At 36.2% G+C, this 19935-nt stretch overlaps 1 protein-coding gene across 2 annotated transcripts in view; it reads left to right on the top strand.

The window, feature by feature from the left end:
- LOC124635025 (adenylate cyclase type 2-like) overlaps positions 1-11693 on the top strand; it is a 141537-nt gene extending 129844 nt beyond the window's left edge. For both annotated transcript variants that reach the window (XM_047170771.1, XM_047170770.1), the window contains exons 8-23: positions 1257-1452; positions 1708-1866; positions 2893-3020; positions 3210-3268; positions 3536-3697; positions 4206-4365; positions 4728-4811; positions 5027-5158; positions 5621-5787; positions 6109-6280; positions 6564-6629; positions 7259-7408; positions 7586-7687; positions 8078-8195; positions 8825-8969; positions 9452-11693. In XM_047170771.1, coding sequence (XP_047026727.1) covers positions 1257-1452; positions 1708-1866; positions 2893-3020; positions 3210-3268; positions 3536-3697; positions 4206-4365; positions 4728-4811; positions 5027-5158; positions 5621-5787; positions 6109-6280; positions 6564-6629; positions 7259-7408; positions 7586-7687; positions 8078-8195; positions 8825-8969; positions 9452-9566 — 2115 coding nt within the window. In that variant the 3' untranslated portion in view covers positions 9567-11693. The remainder of the gene's footprint in view (positions 1-1256; positions 1453-1707; positions 1867-2892; positions 3021-3209; positions 3269-3535; positions 3698-4205; positions 4366-4727; positions 4812-5026; positions 5159-5620; positions 5788-6108; positions 6281-6563; positions 6630-7258; positions 7409-7585; positions 7688-8077; positions 8196-8824; positions 8970-9451) is intronic.
- The last annotated feature ends 8242 nt before the right edge of the window (positions 11694-19935 follow it).

The raw sequence follows: 19935 nt of genomic DNA, 5'->3' as shown, positions 1-19935 counted from the left end.
CTCAAAATACACGCCCTTATGTGTTTTTGCTGAAAAGAAGAAATGGTGGAACAAATTTCCCAGCAACACAATTCTATCTGTATGGTTTGAAGAACCTCCCTCTGACTTAAATCCTACATTTTGGTCATAATTCATTCAGAGAAAATAATTTCATCACGGTTGCTGAGAGAAATGAAGAGATGAATATTCAGGCTTCAGTAATTTTATCAGGCAGTTGATTGCAGACAGTAGCTAATGTAATACCAGTTATTAACAGTTGACTTACTGGAAAAGCTAGGAAATGTAGTACTTCTTTTCAGTAAGCTGTGACAATCGGATTTGCTATTAAATGAGAAGTAGATTGTGCCATTGTATTTTCCCAATAAAGATTTTAACATAGTGGTGGAGAAAAAATATTAAAAAAAAAAGAACTTTAAATATTCAAAGACTTCCGAAAAAGAAACGCAGTTTTAAATAAAGATAATTTAAGAGAGTGCATTAAATTAATAAAACAGAACATTTTAGTCCAGTTTCTCCTCAATAGCACCTGTTTTACCTCTTACTCCAAACGATCGAAAGATAGAGAATTTATCCTCGTAAATTAATATAGTGAGCTATGATGCGAGCCGACCTTTAACTTTGCCAATGTTTTTAAAGTATAGCTATCAGTCAATACTATAGCTATCAGTCAATACCCAAAACTACGGCTGGTCCTCTAATCGAAAAGTGAAACCCCAGATCCCAGATACATCCCCAGATAACGATAAAAGTTGAATGGAAGGATTACTGTTAATTGCAGCCTTAATCTGGCAGATGGCGCTAGCTTCTCAAATGAGTGCCTGGATTCACCCTGGCTTTATTTCAACTCTTCCCTAGTTTCACGACAATTGTTAATTAAAACTGTTAAGAATAGTTTAAAGTTTGTATTCGTTAACTTACAGATATGAAGATCATGTTTAATTAAAATAATAATAGGTTTTACAATCAAAGCTTTTAGCTGTTTGTTGTACTGTGAACTTTATTGTTGGTGTTACTATTTTGTGAGAAAACCGTTTGCTGTCGAATTTGTTCGCATTTTAAACTTCAGCCTTTATAAATGGATTTTCTTTGAAGCCTTACTTAAATTATTTACGACATCTGGAAGCGCTATGTACAAATTGACTTAAATAATTTACATAATCTGTTTTCAAGTCAAATAAGGGACTTCGAACGTAACAGTCCAGGTAAAACTAAATTGTGACAATTATACTTACAAATATGATTTAATTTTGTTTCAGAAACCCTCAGAAAATGGGCGTCTGTCAGTCTGCACGGTAGATAGGAAAGCCAGTATTGTATCATCGTTATATCAAGATGTGTCTCCTACGAAACCACGAGACAACATCAGCCCTGCACCTTCGCAAAACAGCTTCAATGAAATGGAAACCTTCCCCAATAGGGTGCTGAGGACGGAGTCGTTAAGAACTACTGGAGGTGAGTTTTGGAACTTGCTAAATGGTACTGCAAAAACTCACTAAGCATTACACTACTATTTACCAGTTAGGCATAAGATACATTTTTAAGAATAACCAAAAATAAATACGATTATAATCAGGAGAACACAAAATGCCGGTCCTTCACTGCTTACGAAATGTTAACTAGGTCTGAGATAGTACGTTGTTGACTTGCATCATCACATAATATTTTATGAACATTCGAATGATCATACATATGCTTCTGCTTTTCCAGATCTCAGCCGAAGAGCATCAGTGAAAGTGGTAGCTTTCGATAATAACACCCAAGCTACGAGCCCTGGTGAAGGCCTTGGTAATGGAACAGTTGTCACTGCCAAACCTAAGAGTCGCAGCGGTTCTATTATTGGAGCTATTAGTCCTATTATGGGAACAGGTAAGTGTTTCTGACCTATAATGATGAGGAACTAGAAATAGGTTCAGAAGAGAAGTGAGCCTTCCGGAATTCCTTAGAAAGGAATTCTGAATATTTTTGTTCATCTTAATGAATCGCTATTGATCAATTCGAGGATGGGGTTCACTATTAGAATCTTCATCATAAATATGAAAATTTGAAGCAAGCCTAAAATTGGGCGTTACTTCAGTATATGTTATGAATCCTATTATAAGGATTTAAAAATCCAGATAGAGAAGTTTGATTTGAAAAACAGAAAATAAAATTACTGCTGACAATAGAGGGATCTAATTTAACGACTCTGATGAAGCTGAGCAGTGTAAAGCTGACAAGGAATCCTGAGAAATATATACTTAATCCTTCAACTGTTTTATCCAGAAAATTCTAGTGAATACAGTGGTCACAGTGCCCGTAGTGAGCAACCGACTCCCACAGACATACTGGTGGCGCCTCTATTCCTTAGGATGTTAAGTACAATGTCCACTGAATCACTATGTTAGTGTCTCAGTATATTATCTTCAAGTGGCTAACAATTTGATGTCCTGTTTTACTACATGTTAGGTTTAGTACTGTTCTTTGTTTTTATGTGTATCGTATCGTCTAGCTTTAAAATCATTGGATTTACCAGATTAATGTGGCATATCTGGTGTTTAAAACTGTGTATTACATTACTTAGCTGTCTAGGATGTGTTTTCTGTGTCTTTGTTGAACGCCATCTTACGAATAGTTATCATTGGTAATCAAAAATGTCTTTAACATTTTGTTAAAATACGTGTTCTGTTAGTGGTGTCCATCCCCATATGATGTAGTCTCTGTAGAATAGCATAAATACCATTTCCTAGAAAGTCGGTCAGTGTCCAAAACTTTCCCAAACTAAGCTACAAAAACCAGAATCATCTTCGTTATTTGGCTCAAAAGCCTTCATCATGTAATCAATCCATGATTAATGTTACCTAAATTACTACCTGTAATGGATCCACCATTTAAACAATCTGGTTTGTCTTCCAGCGACTCCCGGCGTACCATCCCGATCTCGTCCGTCAAGCAAGATGACCAAGTATGTCGAGTGTTGGGGCGCAGACAAACCATTTGCTAATATCACCGACTCCACTCTTGCCAAGAATATTGGAATTTCTGTAAGTTCAGCTTTATTATTCTTCTTCATTATTCCGTTGTTTCTTATTTTAATCTTACAGCTAGTTCACATTACAATCAACATCAAGATTTCCTTAAAGTATTTGATCTCCATTTATACAATAGCTTTGAGGCGAGTACCCAAACCAAAGTATACCTAATGTAAATTATATAATATCTTATTCTTCCAGAGTCTAGCTATGATTGAACAGAATCTTCTGCCACAAAGGACAACTTGCTGTGATTGCAGGTACATGCTTGATTTATTTTACTGTCTAAAGTTGAACAATAATTTATACCTAGTAATTTCACTTAGTTACTAGCTTTTATAGTGCGCTTAACATTAACCAATTGAATTCTTGTTAATAATCATATCTGGTTCGTTGTCACTCTTCAAATATTTGACGCTAAATGAATTGTCCTCATTCTAATTAATCCGTTATCGAAGTACTCAAAGAAATTGCTGTACACAGTTTACAAGAAATCTTATAAAAATCCTCCTTCTTATCTTCCTCAGCACAAACTCAGAAGGCATGAACCGCTTGACCCTGTGGTTCAAGAGCAGCACTCAGGAGCGTCAGTACCGCAACCAGGCGGACGCGCAGTTCAAGTATAACGTCGCCTGCGCAGCCGCGCTTTTTGCACTGTTGGCGTTTATACAGCTGTTGACTGTGCCTAAGTAAGTGTTGTTGTTTGTAGGACTCTTAAATTTGTTTTTTTTTTTTTATCGCGATTATTCCTACTGAGGCTCAGGCTCTTCAAAGCTTAGAAACAGATAGATTAGAAAGAGAATCGTGACTTTTCCAGAGTGATGGAATCAATTAGAAAGAATATACTTACCTGTCTCTTAAAAAACACTAAGTTGACTGCTAACTTCTACATTCGCATATAACCATAGCTTCATCATCATCTCAGCCATAGGACGTCCACTGCTGAACATAGGCCTCCCCCTTAGATCTCCACAGATACCTGTTGGAGGCGACCAAATAGCCATAGCTTGCGAAGAAATATCGTAATCAGCCTTTCATTTATCCTACTGAGCACAAACCTCCTCTCACACAGAGAAGAATTGAGCGTTATAATCACTAAGCTTGCTCATTGTGGGTTGGTGATTTTAGACTATCTAGGTTTCCTCAAAAAATATAGGTTTTTATTTTTTATTTAAAGTCTCCATGTTTCTGTTTCAGAGGTGTAGTCCTATACGCATCGTTTGGTCCGACGCTGTTCACACTACTGGTCTTCGTGTACCTATCCTGGTATGATGGCAGCATGCTGAAGAGGGGGCTCCGTCCGATATCTGATGTCCCCGATGATTTGTATGCTGATAACTGTACTAAGCCTGGACAGGTGAGTAAGATGTGTATGCCAATTTTTTTCTGAGTATAAGGCCGGCTTTACTAAGACTAGTTTATTTATTGTAGTATCATATACCTGACTGTTTTGCATCTATTTTGTGATCGGCTTTCAGTCTAACAAGAGACAGCTGAGTAGTGTGTTAGTTCCAGTGTTTTACATGGCGTGACTACCTATATTACCTCCTCAACCCAGTTATCAAGCCAACAGCTGTCTTCCCGTAACGACTGCCAATGATAGCCGGCACCCACCGATTAAACGCCACTGAGCTCAAATATACTTACGATGACACTTCCTAGATCTTTGAGTATTTTGATTTCTCAGGTTCTACTAATGAGCATGTTTGTATTTTCCAGGTGGTGGCAAATAATCGGTTTATAAGGCTGACGATGTTCACGGTGTCAGTGCTGCTTATAGGCGCATGTGCAGTTATTAATTTGGTAATACTTTTTTTTTAATTAATATCTATGGCTTCCAAGCTATTAATGACTCAAGGTTCAAAAACGAAAGTTTGCCTTTCATAGACATTAAGTACTATCTAAGACCCATCAGAAGAATGAATATGATTTAGGACCGTAGATCCTAAAGACGAAAACTAACTGGGTATGACACACAGTATCAAATTAAATCTTACAATTAATATTTTAATTTCCAGTTCCAGTCATTCGTGATAATAGACTACCCGATGTACCTGCGCAGCAACAGCTCCAACCTGACAGATTTCAACTTTACCGACGACGTCACGATGAATGGACTGCACTTCTCTAATGATGTGGATTCAGCTCCCGTAAGTAATTTTGTAAGTGAGGTAGTTTATAGGAGCTTTATAGCTGGAATACTGTGTTTTATCTTCTCTATCAAGATCCTTATTCTTTACTTTCCTTATACTATAATATCTTCATGTAATACTGTACTCCTATTCCCGCTAGGTACTCCCATATGTACTTATTTACATACTACTCCTTTTTACTCCTCCTGTGTGTTTCGCTTATAACTCATTTACTGCTAAATTATATTCGCGTTGTGTACTTCCTTACACACTCTCCCTACTAACTCTCTTATGTATTCCCTTATCTACTTCCCCTATTAAATCCCTGATGTAATCTCGTTTGTGCCTACTCCCTTTATTGACTTCCTTATGTACTCGTTTATGTTATCCGATTCTTTGAAAGGAAACGGTTGTTTTAAGAAAAATCTGACTTTTAGCTATCGGAAAACTTTTGGCTAAATATTTTTTTTAATCTTCCAGAGCTACCTGTACAGTTCAGTGCTAACATTAGCATCAATATCAGTGTTCCTGCGAGTGGGCTTCGTGCTGAAGTTCGCGCTGATGCTCGTGACGTTAGTAGCACATATTGCGCTGTTCGCGTCGGCAGAGCTGTTTTATGAGTACCAGAAGAAAGATTTGGAAAATGAGTAAGTAAGAAGAGAGATGATGAAGAAGGTCATTATTGAGGGCCGTTTTTAGTACAGAACTTATTAAGAGTATCAGTGATAATTAAAATTTGACCATTTATGTAAATATTTGCTAAATCTGTGCTCTCAAGATTTTGGTTCCATAGTAACAGAGTTAGGAAAACCTTTCTCTTTGCAAGTTTGATTTTACTCTTAGGAATTTCCTTTGCCTCTTGCTGCCCTTTGTTTTCTTTTATTTCAGCGGTCTTATAATATCTCTTCTCCTCATTTGCACTCCAACTTAAATCCCACCATTGCCTAATTTTTAATAAAATATTCCAGATTCACAATGCTAGCCTACGCCACAAAAGCGGGCATGGTGCTGGTATTCCTAGCAGCCTTACTGCACATCCTAGATAGGCAGATCGAGTTCACCTCGCGCACTGACTTCTTGTGGAAGGACAAGCTCAAGTTTGAGCAGGAAGAGGTGGAGACCATGAGAGGGATTAATAAGGTGGGTTGGAATTCTAAGAAGATAGTGAAATAAATATATAGGCTTGATATGCCTAATTATCAGCACTTATCGAACGTAAAAATGAAAACCTGCCCTCAATACGAAACACTCTTTAATTAGTCTTCCTGCAGTAATTTTCGTTGATTTAATCAATAAGGTGAAAACTTTCCCTGACTTGAAATCATACTCGAAACACCAAACGTTTCTTAAACAAATGTTTTAAATAAGTCTGATAGTACATTAATGGCTAAATTAGAATAAACTGTTTTTTTTTTGCTTGCAGATTCTTCTAGAAAATATACTACCAGCTCACGTTGCAGAACATTTCCTAACAAACGTTGCATCTGAGGTTAGTATACCAGTACCAGCTTCTATTTAAAATCCTTATTATAAAATATCCTATTTGTACATACATATTTTACTAGGATATGTAAAATCTAAATACATATTATCCTCTTAGAATGAAATGTCTCTCTATCTTCATTGTGTCAATTCCTGCCTATGCCCGCTACACTGTATCCCAGTATTATTTTATTTGGCGAGGCATGCTGCCTCGTTGGTCTAGCTGTCGTAAGTGCGGCTGCTAAGCACGAGGTCTCGGGTTCGATTCCCGAGTCGGGCCGAAATCGCCTTGTGGGTTTTAGAAGACTTTCACAAAGCAGCCCGGAGCCTGGAAGCTGGTGATTGATACACCCGTGCATCGGAGAGCACGTAAATGTCGGTCCTGCGCCTGATCTCTCTCCGGTCGTGTCGGATTACCGTCCCATCGGGCTATGAGAGTTAAGGAATAGTGAGTGCACCTGTGTCTGCGCAAATGCTCGTGCACTATAATATGTCCTGCGTAGTTGGCTAATCTCCTTACATGAGAACAGCCGCCGTAGCCGATAATCGGCTAGGAGGACATCATCATCATTTGGCAAACTAAAATCCTACAATAACAGAGGGTTCATTTCACATCTCCCGTTGTTTTTATTCCAGGCAGAGTTATACCACGAGAGATATTCGACGATAGCCGTGATGTTCGCGTCCATACCGAACTACAAGGAGTTCTATGACGAAACTGACGTCAATAAGCAAGGCTTGGAGTGCTTGCGGCTGCTCAATGAAATTATATGCGATTTTGATAAGGTACGCATCAAATTCTGAATTCACTTTTTCAACTTTCTTAAGAGGTTCTTTATCGTTTGTAGGGCCATTCATTCTCAGATAGTGTCTATCATGGGGAACGAGTTTTCCTTCCTCCGTGGTATCTTTAATCGTCCAAAACACTAAGCAAGTGAAAGATTGTGTGTATGTGTTTTTCAGCTCTTATTGAAGCCAAAATTCAGCTGTATAGAGAAAATAAAGACGATAGGAAGCACATACATGATTGCTTCTGGTCTGAGGCCGGGAAAGGAAGAAAAAAATGTAAGTACCCACAGTTCATAATTTAGAACCAGTGAACCTAACAAGTTAAATAAATGCGTCTCCTTGTGATTATGTCCCACTTCAGCTTATTAAAGTTTTTTTGATAGTTGAATCAAAACAGTCAGTTTAACCACCTTTCACTATTATGTATAACTAGCTTTCCGCCCGCTGTTTCACCCGCGTCCCGAGATAGCTGCTTCCTGTAGCCGTATGGTGACAAAAAGTATCCTATGTCCTTCTCCCGGGTTTCAGCTATCTCCCCTCTAATTTTCAGCTAGCGGTTCAGCCATTCTTGATTTATAAAATGTGTAACTAACGAGTCTTTCTTTTATATATACAGATGTGGTCCTACTATTATCCTTGGTAGTTATAAATTGGATGTTTTTTCAGGATGCGACGAGTAAAGAAGAGCACACGGTAGCGATCCTGGTGGAGTTCGCGGTGGCTCTCATGACCATCCTCGACCAGATCAACCGGGAGTCCTTCCAGAGATTCAAGCTTAGGATAGGTACGTTGTTGGCATAGAAATAACCAGGTAAATAGGGTAGTCTTTGACCAAGTAGGCTAGACTAATTTGAGATATGCTTGATCAAGTATGTTACTACTAGGGTTTGAACTGTCAATATAACAATACGAAGAACTGTAAATATAAGCGGTAATTTTGTTTCGAGAAATCGGACCCTTTAAAAAAGAGGGCCAAAGTAATTCTCTCTTACAAATGATTCGTCGGGCGCCACACTGTAGCTTATCAACGAACTTACTACTATTCAGTCAAGCGCTTGCTCGGTTTGACATTACTTCACCTTGTAACCGACAGATGGCGCTGTATTAAAAACCCTGCGTCTTTCATAATCGTCACTATAACATTTTATGTATTATATAAGAATACTAGCGACCCGTCCCGGCTTCGCATGGGTGCAATGCATGCGATGCAAAAAAAACTTCCTTTTCAATCACAACCTATTAAAAAAACTTCATCAAAATCCGTTGCGTAGTTTTAAAGATTTAAGCATGCATAGGGATATAGGGACAGAGAAAGCGACATCGTTTTATACTATGTAGTGATAAAGGTTCAATCGAATTGCGGCGACCGCGGTCTCGGTTGGACTTTAACTAACGTTCTTCCTGCATCCCCAGGTCTGAACCACGGGCCGGTGATAGCGGGCGTGGTGGGTGCTCAGAAGCCGCAGTACGACATCTGGGGAAACACCGTCAACGTCGCCTCGCGCATGGACTCCACCGGCATCATGGGGCGGATACAGGTCACTGAGGATACTGCTAAGTGAGTATACCTATTTATTTATAAAGATACTTGATAAAAAAAATAAGATACGGTGGAGTTACGTGGTATTTGCTAGAGATTGCAGTTATTGGGAGTTTTTTTAATGTAACTCTGAACTGGATTTAACCTAACTAGTTTGGGGAACATCAGGCAGACATGAGACTGCAATTGACCTGTTTTTATAAAAAAACAACTTATAATAATTATTGTCAGTGGGTTTTACAATCTTTAATAATATTATAAAGTTAAAGAGTTTGTTTACTTGAACGCGCTAATCTCAGGAAATACTATATTAAATGGCCCATTTATCGAGGAAAGCTAAGCTACTTTTTATCCGGGTTCGTGCAGAAGCCCCCACGGGATGCGGGTGAAACCGCTGGCAGAAGCTAGTTCACAAATATACCCGTCAGTTCCAATTTGAAACGTTGTTCTTATGGTTCAATTTTACCATTCTGTGTAACAAATTAAACTCTATTTTTCAGGGTACTAATGAGCGCAGGCTACACGTGCGAATGTCGAGGTCCAACATTCGTGAAAGGAAAAGGCACACTTACAACCTACTTCGTGAAAACACCTAACGTTGGTGGAGGACATTAAGCAGGTTCTAGAACCTTCCACCTTAGTGACTTCACAGTAGATTGAAGATCTAGAGAAGTCACCGAGGAGTGGAAGGTGGAAAGAGGGAAGGATATTGAAGATAAGTGAGCATCGAATAGCCAGGGTCTACAAGAATGTCTAAAGAGAAATATGATAGAATCATAAAAGCGGTTTCATAGGGAGAGATGCTAGTTGATTTGTTTGTTTAACGGGAAATAACAAATGACGAATGCTGTTTGAAAATTATTCGATTCGTATTACAATGTAGGTACGAAATATGAATAGAACACAGAAATTGGTTGCAAGATTGAACAAAATTGACGATTACTGAAAATTATACAGGTCAAAATATTTTGAAGAACCTTAATCAGGTTGAATTTACTAAATATGTCATATAATACGACTTTTCATGACACAAAAAAATACGTACACTACTTTATATAGGTTTTAATTTACATTTTTATGTAAATGATGTTTAAATTGTAGATGCATACAACAGTCAAACATAAAACATTTTTCATATTATATGGAACATTATTCAATAAAAATTCAAGTAAAAAGTAGTCAAGTATCCGTATTTTATAAGGCCTAAAAATATAATGTGCTGTTACATATTCACTTATCAAAATAAAAAGTAGTTAAAATACTTATTAAATAAAAACTTGTTTCCCGTGTCTGTATATTTTGTTAATAGACAATTATCTATTATGCTAATAATGACTATTTTTGTGATAATAACATGTTGTAGATACCATCACATTATTCAGTTTTCTTTAAAATAATTTAAACGCCTGAAAAAAAAATGCGAGCCATGTTGCAAATGTGTGATTCGCTCAAAGTTTCATCTAAGCGTTTTTCATTTTCTGAAATATGACTGTGTGTATTAAAATCTTAAAGTAAGTCATGATTAATTTAATAGTTGAGATAATGCCAAAAAATATATTTTAATAAAATTTCTCTTTTAGAACAGGATACCTAATTTATTTCAGAAAAAAACTTATAAATGAAATATTTTTTGTAAATATTAATTTAGATGGTAATTTTAGTTTTAGCAGTATATAATTTTAGTGTTATATTTATAGTCTAAAAGTGTGATAAACGAGAATTATTATTTAACATGACATTAATGCATGACTCCTAAAATTAGTTTATAATTTGCATTTAATAAGGATACCATATTTTTTAAGTTCCATTTTATTGATTTCAATACTCTTTAGTAGTATGGTGCTAAATCTATAATAGATAAAAATTAAAAAAAAATGCATATCCCACCATTTTAGGCAAAGGTGTAATTTTTGGAAATAATGAAAAATTGAGAAAATATATTTTCAGAGAACATTAAATATTTTTTTGGATTTTTTTAGTACCTACACCAACCCTTTTTAGTATTTTTATAGAAAACAAAATTTTGATGGCCTCTTTAAAATTTTATTGGAGTTTTATAATCCTATCATACAAATAAAAAAATGATGTAAATATATGCTCATTATTGGTTTAGGTGCATACCCAAAAATGAATAAAAAAAAACCATTATATTAGCATTTCAATTTGCAACAAATTGGTGAACAACTTAAAAAAAAATATACCTACTTATTGCAATATAGGTTTTAGCCACCTATCTTATGTTGCAAATTGAAATCGCGAAAGTACCCACTCAAATTACTGTAAACTCTATAAAATAGGTAGGTATCTTACAGTATTACATTTATCTACCAAGATATAAAGGTTCTGAGGATTAGCACGCTCAAAAATACTACTTTAAGAAGTATTATTCTAACAAAATATTATTTATTTTTGTTAATATTTGATAGACTTAGTTGCATCTTTATCTTAAGCTTCTTCAGTTGCCTATGGTTAGATAATTATTACAATTAACTTATCATTTTCTCAAAAAGTTCTGTTAACTTGTGTATCAAGAGCGTGCTAAGTAAAAAATACTAGATCACATGTTACCATTAGTATCTCTAGTAATATTAGATAGCATGAAATTGAGCCTAAATGTAATTTATGGATATCGTTTTAGAAAATATTTAAGTAGGAACAAATATTCAGAAGTGTAAATTTATTTTTAGGTCTGAGATTTATTTTGAAAAAATAACGATTTTAATAAAAGTATCGTTCGATCAATTTTGGCGTTTTATTTTGACAATTTCAAAGGGCCATAAAAGTTAAAAATGGCACCCCAATTTCACGGCGACCATTTTAGACGTGTGTCTCGTTCGACGGGATATGACCGAATGAATTTGAATTTTGAATTTCGAACATGAATATAACGCGAGGTTAATTGGTAATTGCGGGTTGCGCTTGCGCCCACCTACGCACAGACTTTGATTTATTTCGAATGCACCGCCCAAGAATATAGAGTATTGTTTATCTATATGTTTTGTATTAATAATACGTGCGTACACCACATTCGCTTAATTGAGATGCGTGAAGACAAATGAGGGACATTTTTCGAGGGGAGTTTCGTATATGAAATAACTGTTAAAACACTGAAGGTGGTTTTATGGTGAAAGTTCATACATGTATTGATGGAGAGGCGGTGATAATAAAATTAAAATCGCAACCTCGTTGCGTCTGCCTCACTGCCTCGTTGTTCTAGCTGTCGCAAGTGCGGCTGCTGAGCACGAGGTCTCGGGTTTGATTCCCGAGTCGGGTCGAAATCGCTTTGTGGGTTTTAGAAGATTTTCACAAAGCAGTCCAGAGCCTGGAAGCTGGTGATTGATACACCCGTGCATCGGAAAGCACGTAAATGTCGGTCCTGCGCCTGATCTCTCTCCGGTCGTGTCGGATTACCGTCCCATCGGGCTATGAGAGTTAAGGAATAGTGAGTGCACCTGTGTCTGTGCAAATGCTCGTGCACTATAATATGTCCTGCGTAGTTGGTTAATCTCCTTACATGAGAACAGCCGCCGTAGCCGATAATCGGCTAGGAAGACATCATCATATCATCATCATCATCAAAATCGCAAACTGTTTCATTAGGTGCCTTTACTCAATACTCAATACTTTCTTAAGCGCCTGACAATATTTTTTTGGCAACTGAAAATACTCTGGCTCCGGTTAGACCTTAAAAAAGACCACAACGTGTTGGCAAAATTCTCCGCAGATGTATTTTTGCAACTTTTATCTCAGGAACTACTAAGCTGCACCTTATCCTATCGCATGGCCTATACTAACAAGCTTTCGCCTCCATATCTCACAAAACAGACCAGCCGTCAGAATATAGATTAATCATAACAATTAAAAGTTTAACGTGAGAACACTCACATTGATTTTAATCATAGTTCTCTGGTTATTAATTAGATCACAGTAATTATTGGTTCGGCTTGTAGATAGATTTGATATATAAATTGTTTTTGGATGACCTATTATTTGGTGTTTGTATGCAGGTATTTATATCGAGTAGACTGTATTCTGGGCCATCTTTTCAATCGAATTATGAAAATCCTAGCATCACATATTCCTGTAATTTATCTTACCTGACACCCCGAGTGCTCTAAAACTCTTCACTTCCAAAAGATGAGTCATTTTTGTTCAAATGTACCTACTGTTTCTTTCCATGAATGTGCGTGTTCGATATATATATCGATTTTGCAAAAATCTTGATTCTAATGTGCTACTGAGCAATTTTCCCAATCGCTTGACAATAATCAGTTCTTCTGTTGAATTCTAAAATGTATAACTATTGCTAATAATATCAGCCTTTTAGGTCTAGTACCTATTCAGCCAAGTTTGGGATCCATTAGGAGGCAGTAAACCAATAAGGTAAGCTGTCAACTTCAAATAAACACATCAGGCAAAAAAAAAAAAACAAAAAAGAAACGGGGTGACCTACACAGGACCGAAAAACATTTATCACACCCCAATACAAATCATTCCAGAACGTTCTAAATATTCCCACAGTATTCCTCAGATAACAATAGTAATATCTCATCTTGCGATAAGCCAGGCTCACTGTTGACCGGAAGTCGTAAGTTTAGCGACACAATGCAACCCATAAAATATTACCAACTACTTATTCGGTTAAGATAAATCGTCTCATATATTATTTAGCGTAATAATGGACAGAGATTATTTTTTTCGTTTGTTAAGATGTAGATGCGACACTTGGTTGAATTCAGATACGTTTCAGAATGCCTGCCTCGAATGTAACATAGAATTTAGCTTAGAATGTGTTTCCTACAAATGACACTTAAGCTTAGCACAACTTTTACTGTAACTTATTTCGGACCAAAATTGACTCTATAAAATTAAAGTTCTTTCAATAAATTAACCACAAAAAATATCATCGTTATGCTAAGAAAACCAATGGTAAAGTTCTGAATTTTATTTCGTGACCTATGAATAATGTGAGAACCGATAATTAATCAGCTATTGTTTTTTTTTCGACTCCAATAATTCTCTCTCGCATCTAATTCGTCCTTTAGTGGACCTACAAAAACAATCCCAACTGCGGCAAAATTCACCTAGGCATAAAACACGCACCAAACTCGTTCACATAATCTATGGCCCTCTCTGGGAGTCCAGGACAAAGAGATAGTGCATCTAAGCTCGCAGTAATCTGTGATTAATGTAGCGCCCTACCGGCTACCAGTGTTGCTTATGACTTTATTATGCACTACCATCTACCGTGACTTGCTAATTGGATTATGTAGTGTAAGTCTTGAGAGTTTGAAGAAGGAATAACTGTTCAGAGGTTCGACGTGAGGTTAAAATGATTTTTTTGCATTTATATATACCTAAGGACACATTTGAATATCATGTTTTATGAGTATATCATGTTTTATGTAAGGGTATTAAATGAGTATTTAGATATTGAATTTGTACCTTGATAATCTATATCTATAAGCTAAATAAATACATCCAGCTGCATGATAATCAGTTTGGTTTCCGCCCTGGATTATCAACCGATAGTGCGATACTGTGTATGAAGCATGCTATCAATTACTACACTAAACGGAAAACTTCTGTCTATTGTTGTTTCCTTGACCTTTCAAAAGCTTTTGACCTGGTTTCCTATGATATTTTATGGCAAAAGTTGGAAAAGTCTCAAGTACCAAAGTCAGCTATCAATATCCTTAAATATTGGTACGGTGGCCAGGTCAATAGCGTGCGATGGGCAGGCGTGCAGTCGGATGCGTATGGGTTGGAATGTGGGGTTCGTCAAGGTGGTTTAACATCTCCTACACTTTTCAACCTTTACGTTAATGACCTCATTGATAAACTCAGCAGCGTCAAAGTGGGTTGTCATATTGACGGAGTATGTTTTAACAATATCAGTTATGCGGATGACATGGCGCTGCTGAGTGCATCGCCTTGCGGTCTTAGAAAACTTATAGGCATTTGTGAAAATTATGCTCAGAGTCACGGTTTGACTTACAATGTTAAAAAGAGCGAAATCATGGTTTTTGAGACTAGGGGTAAAAGCCATAATTTGATACCACACCTGTTACTCAATGGGTACCCATTAAAAAGGGTATTCCATTTCAAATACTTAGGGCACGTTCTTACCCCCGATCTTAGGGACGATGAAGACGTGGAACGGGAGCGGAGGGCGTTGTCGGTGAGAGCGAACATGCTGGCCCGCAGGTTTGCAAAATGCTCAAGAGCAGTAAAAATCACTCTTTTCAGAGCTTATTGCACATCTTTTTATACGAGCAGCCTGTGGGCTAGATATACTCAAAAAACATACAGCTCCATCCGTGTCCAATTCAACAACGCGTTCAGGGTGCTGTTGGGGCTACCTCGCTTTTGTAGTGCCTCTGGAATGTTTGCGGAAGCGAATGTAAATTGTTTTTTCGCTACAATGCGTAAGCGTTGTGCCTCCTTAGTGCGTAGAGTGCGGGCCAGCTCCAACAGCATGTTGGCCGTGATTGCAGACAGACTGGACTGTCCTTACCTGAGCCATTGCTGTAAAGTCTCGCATGGGGTTGAGCAGCGATGACTCGGGTTTATAATATGTTGAGTGTGATATTGTGTTCCTAGGATATATAACTACTAACATAGGGTAAGAATTTTGTATTACTAACAAATTTGAGTCTTGTTACTTGAATAAATGAAGTTTAATATAATATAATGAGAGCTTCGCTAAAGACAACTATTTTTTTGTATAATTTAAAAGATACTAGATAGAGTTATATCACTAATAAAAGACTTATAAAGTGGCAACGGGTAATGTGTTTTTTTAATGCAATCGAATTATTTTATTTAAACTTATAGGTACAAGTATGTAAGATTTTTTTAAATATATACTGTGTACATGACAAAAAATGCAATAGCAAGTGCCCATCGAATTAAGGAAAAAAGTACAAGCAAGCATGCATGATGCGTATAAAGCCACAAAGTAAACAATTTTAAAATTTCTCTTTAGTTACTAAAACAACATCCCCAAAAATTCCCGGTAGTACATCACAGTATTGCCACACGGATAATTTGTGGGTGTTTCCGAAAATTCAATTACACACGTTTTGGTACGGTCGTAAATACAATTTGTAAGGTTATCAATATTATTTATTGTTTGCGAGAGTGTCACGGTATATGATATGTGGGATGCAAGACGTCTTGCTTAAGCAGTTTTTAATGTAAGGCTGTTTATTTTTGTAATGGTTGGGTCAAATTACGGATGTTTTGGGAAAAGGTCAATCCTGGTTTTATCATCATCTCCTACCATCATCCACAAAAAAATGTCTGAAACTTATAGTTAAAATAACTAAGGTTTTTAATTCAAAAAGATCTACTTGGTGCCTTCAGGGTCTGCATAAGCACAGTGCTCGTTATTATCATTGAATCATATATTTTGAATTTGCAATGCACTATATAGGTTTGGAAAGTTTTGCACCTATAATCCCTGTTGAAGAGAGTAACTTCACACTCTTTACACTTACACAATTTAGCTACATCTTAGTAACTCAAGGGTTACACCAGTTTATGATGTGGGCAAAAAATTGGAAATTACAATATTTAACCAAAATACACGGTCAAAAATTCAATGAAACATAATTCAGGCAGAATTATCATGTAGGTAAGTGCAGTTAATGTCTACCGCATTGAAACCCAAATTATTTCAGGGAACCGTAGAACCAGATCAAGCGTTTAAAATTTTATTGCTTGCATCAATTTTTTACCGTTTAAGACGTATTTAGGTGATTGGTGGTCAAATTCACCGGCCCTTACCAGAGTAAGTGTGATCAATGGGATTTTTTGACTTTATGGGTATTGTAGGATGAATTATTGGTGAGAAAAATATATTCAACAAATTTCATTTCATGGGTGCTTCGATTGAGTAAATACAGGTGTTATAAAATAGGTACAACACATAAATCAATTTGGGTATAAAATAATTTGCTGCAAATATCAGTAGTACGCTCCATATCCATTTGAGTAGGTATTTTCAATGATTTAATATTCTTCTACTTGTATTTAATTTTGTGCTGATTCACTTCCCATACTCTAGCTGAAATTACTCTTCAGACATTTTGAGACGTCTTTCATAAGAGGGTTCAGTAACTCCAAATGCATTGAAGAGGAATCAAAAAATCTTGTCCACATAACTCGGAACTCAGTATGTGAAGACTGCCGTTTCCTAGCAATCAGCGTTTTGACACAATTTAACTCCTTCCTCGAGAGCAAGATAAAGATGTATGTAAGAGCATTGGTGTGGCCACGTAAGCTATGAACATACTTAGTACGAATAGTAGAGAGTGAGCTAAATCTAAGAGGAAGCCCTCATTTGTAAAGTGAGACTATACTAGTCATTAAAATAGGGCTTAAGGTGATCAAATTGACATCTCTTATGTTTAGGTCTTATCAATGAACTATGCTCGTCTCAAATCAGTCAACAAAAAAATCGTCTATGCGCAGGAGTGCCAAAATTATTTGACAAGAATTTAAGGTAAATATGAAATATAGAACTTCAATCCTGATTGTGGATTATGAGAATTTGAAAGCCAAGTGTTTATTAAGACGTTGAATTAAGGAGTAGGCATAATATCCAAAGATCCTAAGTACCAACTCGAGCAAATTTTTCCGCAGCTTTTTTGCCTAACTCCACAGTTCCAGTGTACCCCATAACACTGATTTGTTATCACCCCCGGTACAATTATTACAAATTAGCCGGTTGATATGGTTGCGTCGTAAATAACGCTTGAAGTTCCAGGACGTATCTATAGAGGGCGATGCAATCGTATCGTGATATACGATGTCACGGATTTTGGGTTCTGTTACAATTTAATTGTTTGGTATGTTCGAATATTACAATCATTTTATTTAGATCAAATTACGGTCATTCCCAATAATTTATCTATCTGTTATTTTGCTTACTAAAGATAGGAATTGAACATGGCGTGTATTTAGTAAGCAAATCGTCAAATACATAGAATATTGGGAGCGGCAGTTACGTCATAATAAAGATTATTTATTTATTCACATCTCAAAGATAGATAGAAATATAAAGAGAAGATAGATAGATAGAGATAGAAAGATAGCCCATTTTATGTCTTTAGATGCGCAGTATATTTTATTATAGCCAAAATTGAAAAAAATGTGCCTAAAAATATTTTCGAAGTCTTGCCAAACTAGGTAGCTACAGGAATAATGGATACCAGGTGGTAAAAATCATTTAGCTGTACATGACTTCTACAATAGGAACCAAGGATGCATTTATAAATGTCCTAATACATTGTCCGAGTTAAAATTTATGCAAAACTTTGTTACAGAAGTTGTCCTTACCATAAAATATAGACACCATGAAAGTGGATCACAAAAACATACGGGACCATCTTTCCCAATATTTCCGACGCACTTTGTCGGCACAACGACTCGTTACATTTGTGAAGGCGTCAATTTGTACATGATAAATGTACATACACGAACAATAAATAACAATAAGTTTAACTTTTTAACGCTCCAATAAGTGGTCGCGGTGGCTGTACACTTTATATGTATCTTTAACATGATTTACGTTTATAAAATAACTAGGTCTTAGCAACAGGCTCCGTAAGTTGGATGATATACAAGTGTATTGTATGGCTTTATTGTGCTGGAAAGTTCGGACTCTTTGTAATTTTTTATTCGTTCTTAAAAGTACTTTGAAGTTGCGAGAATAGTAATGCCGATATAGTAATGGAACTAACAAAATAATCGAAAACTCTCATTGGTTTGCCTTAGAAATTAGAAAAACCACCTATAAGAGCAAACGTTCTATCATTTGCACAGGCCTGTCTAACTGCTATGCTAGAAACACTTCAAGCTTTAATTAGGTAGGTAAGGTGGATCGTCGAAGTCAGTCTTTGGAGTTCAAAAATCTCCCTTAAATTATCCAAATACTGAAGCAAAATCGTAATAGGTGTGCCTAAAAATGCAGTGTGTAGTAAGCCCACCTCAACCCAATTCAATAAACAAAAGTATCTAAAAAAACTAAGGAAGTTGGACCATCAATACCAAAAATGACACATCACACCACAAGCCAAGTCATGATTACTTTCCGATTCCGATCACGGATGCGGAGGAATTTCAAGAAATAAAACTCCGACCCTCAATTCGGTATCTTGAATATTTTGAGACTTATTTAAAAGTACAAAAGAAGAATTAAAATATTATTTATTGGCTACGTAATGTCACTAGACTGCATAAATCAAGACAAAGGTCGCTGTATCGAGGGACTTGAATAAAAAACATTTTTGTTTTAATACTTAAGGTAGGCGTACACGAGATATGGGCTCATCTTTTGCTCGATTTGTAAGAAAAATGTATTCGGAAAAAAAATGTCTGAAAAGTTCAAGGAAATCAATAAATTGTAATTGAATTAAGAATGATAACGCGGTCTTTAAAACTAGCTATCCGCCTTTTACAGACAATTTTTTTCATCGATATAGTGCTTCCGTTAAATGTACGAAAGAGAAGGCCAATATAGGTGGATTTGAAATAGGCGGATTCTTTATACGTCAGTTTTTTTTTATATATAATAGACCCTTTTACAATTAACATATTATTGATAAATTATATTAATCAAGTAAAAAAACATGTGCTCTTGTTACACAAGACCACGTGTACCAACTTAAGGATATAAAAAAATACAATCGTAAGGTCCAATATATTGTTGTTTCCACAATTTAAACAAGCACGTTATTATCTCGTATGAGGTTCGACTTAACTGAATTTATTCGTCCATTCAGTTATAAAGTTCTCTTCTCTTCGTTTTTCTTATTCTAAAATATTGGGTCGAGTTTCGTAAGTGTAGCGTCCCAGATTCGGGCTGTTGGATAAGTAATTTATTACGATTAAGTTTCATATTTATGTAATATAAGTTTGGTACATTTTAAATTATTGTAGTAGAAGGTTGTGGTTTTATTTTGAAGTGATATAAAAA

This window comes from Helicoverpa zea, chromosome 12 (assembly GCF_022581195.2).
Source record: "Helicoverpa zea isolate HzStark_Cry1AcR chromosome 12, ilHelZeax1.1, whole genome shotgun sequence".
Lineage (NCBI taxonomy): Eukaryota > Metazoa > Arthropoda > Insecta > Lepidoptera > Noctuidae > Helicoverpa > Helicoverpa zea.
Note: the sequence above shows the minus strand (reverse complement) of the source record. Positions and strands in the feature narration are given on the sequence as shown.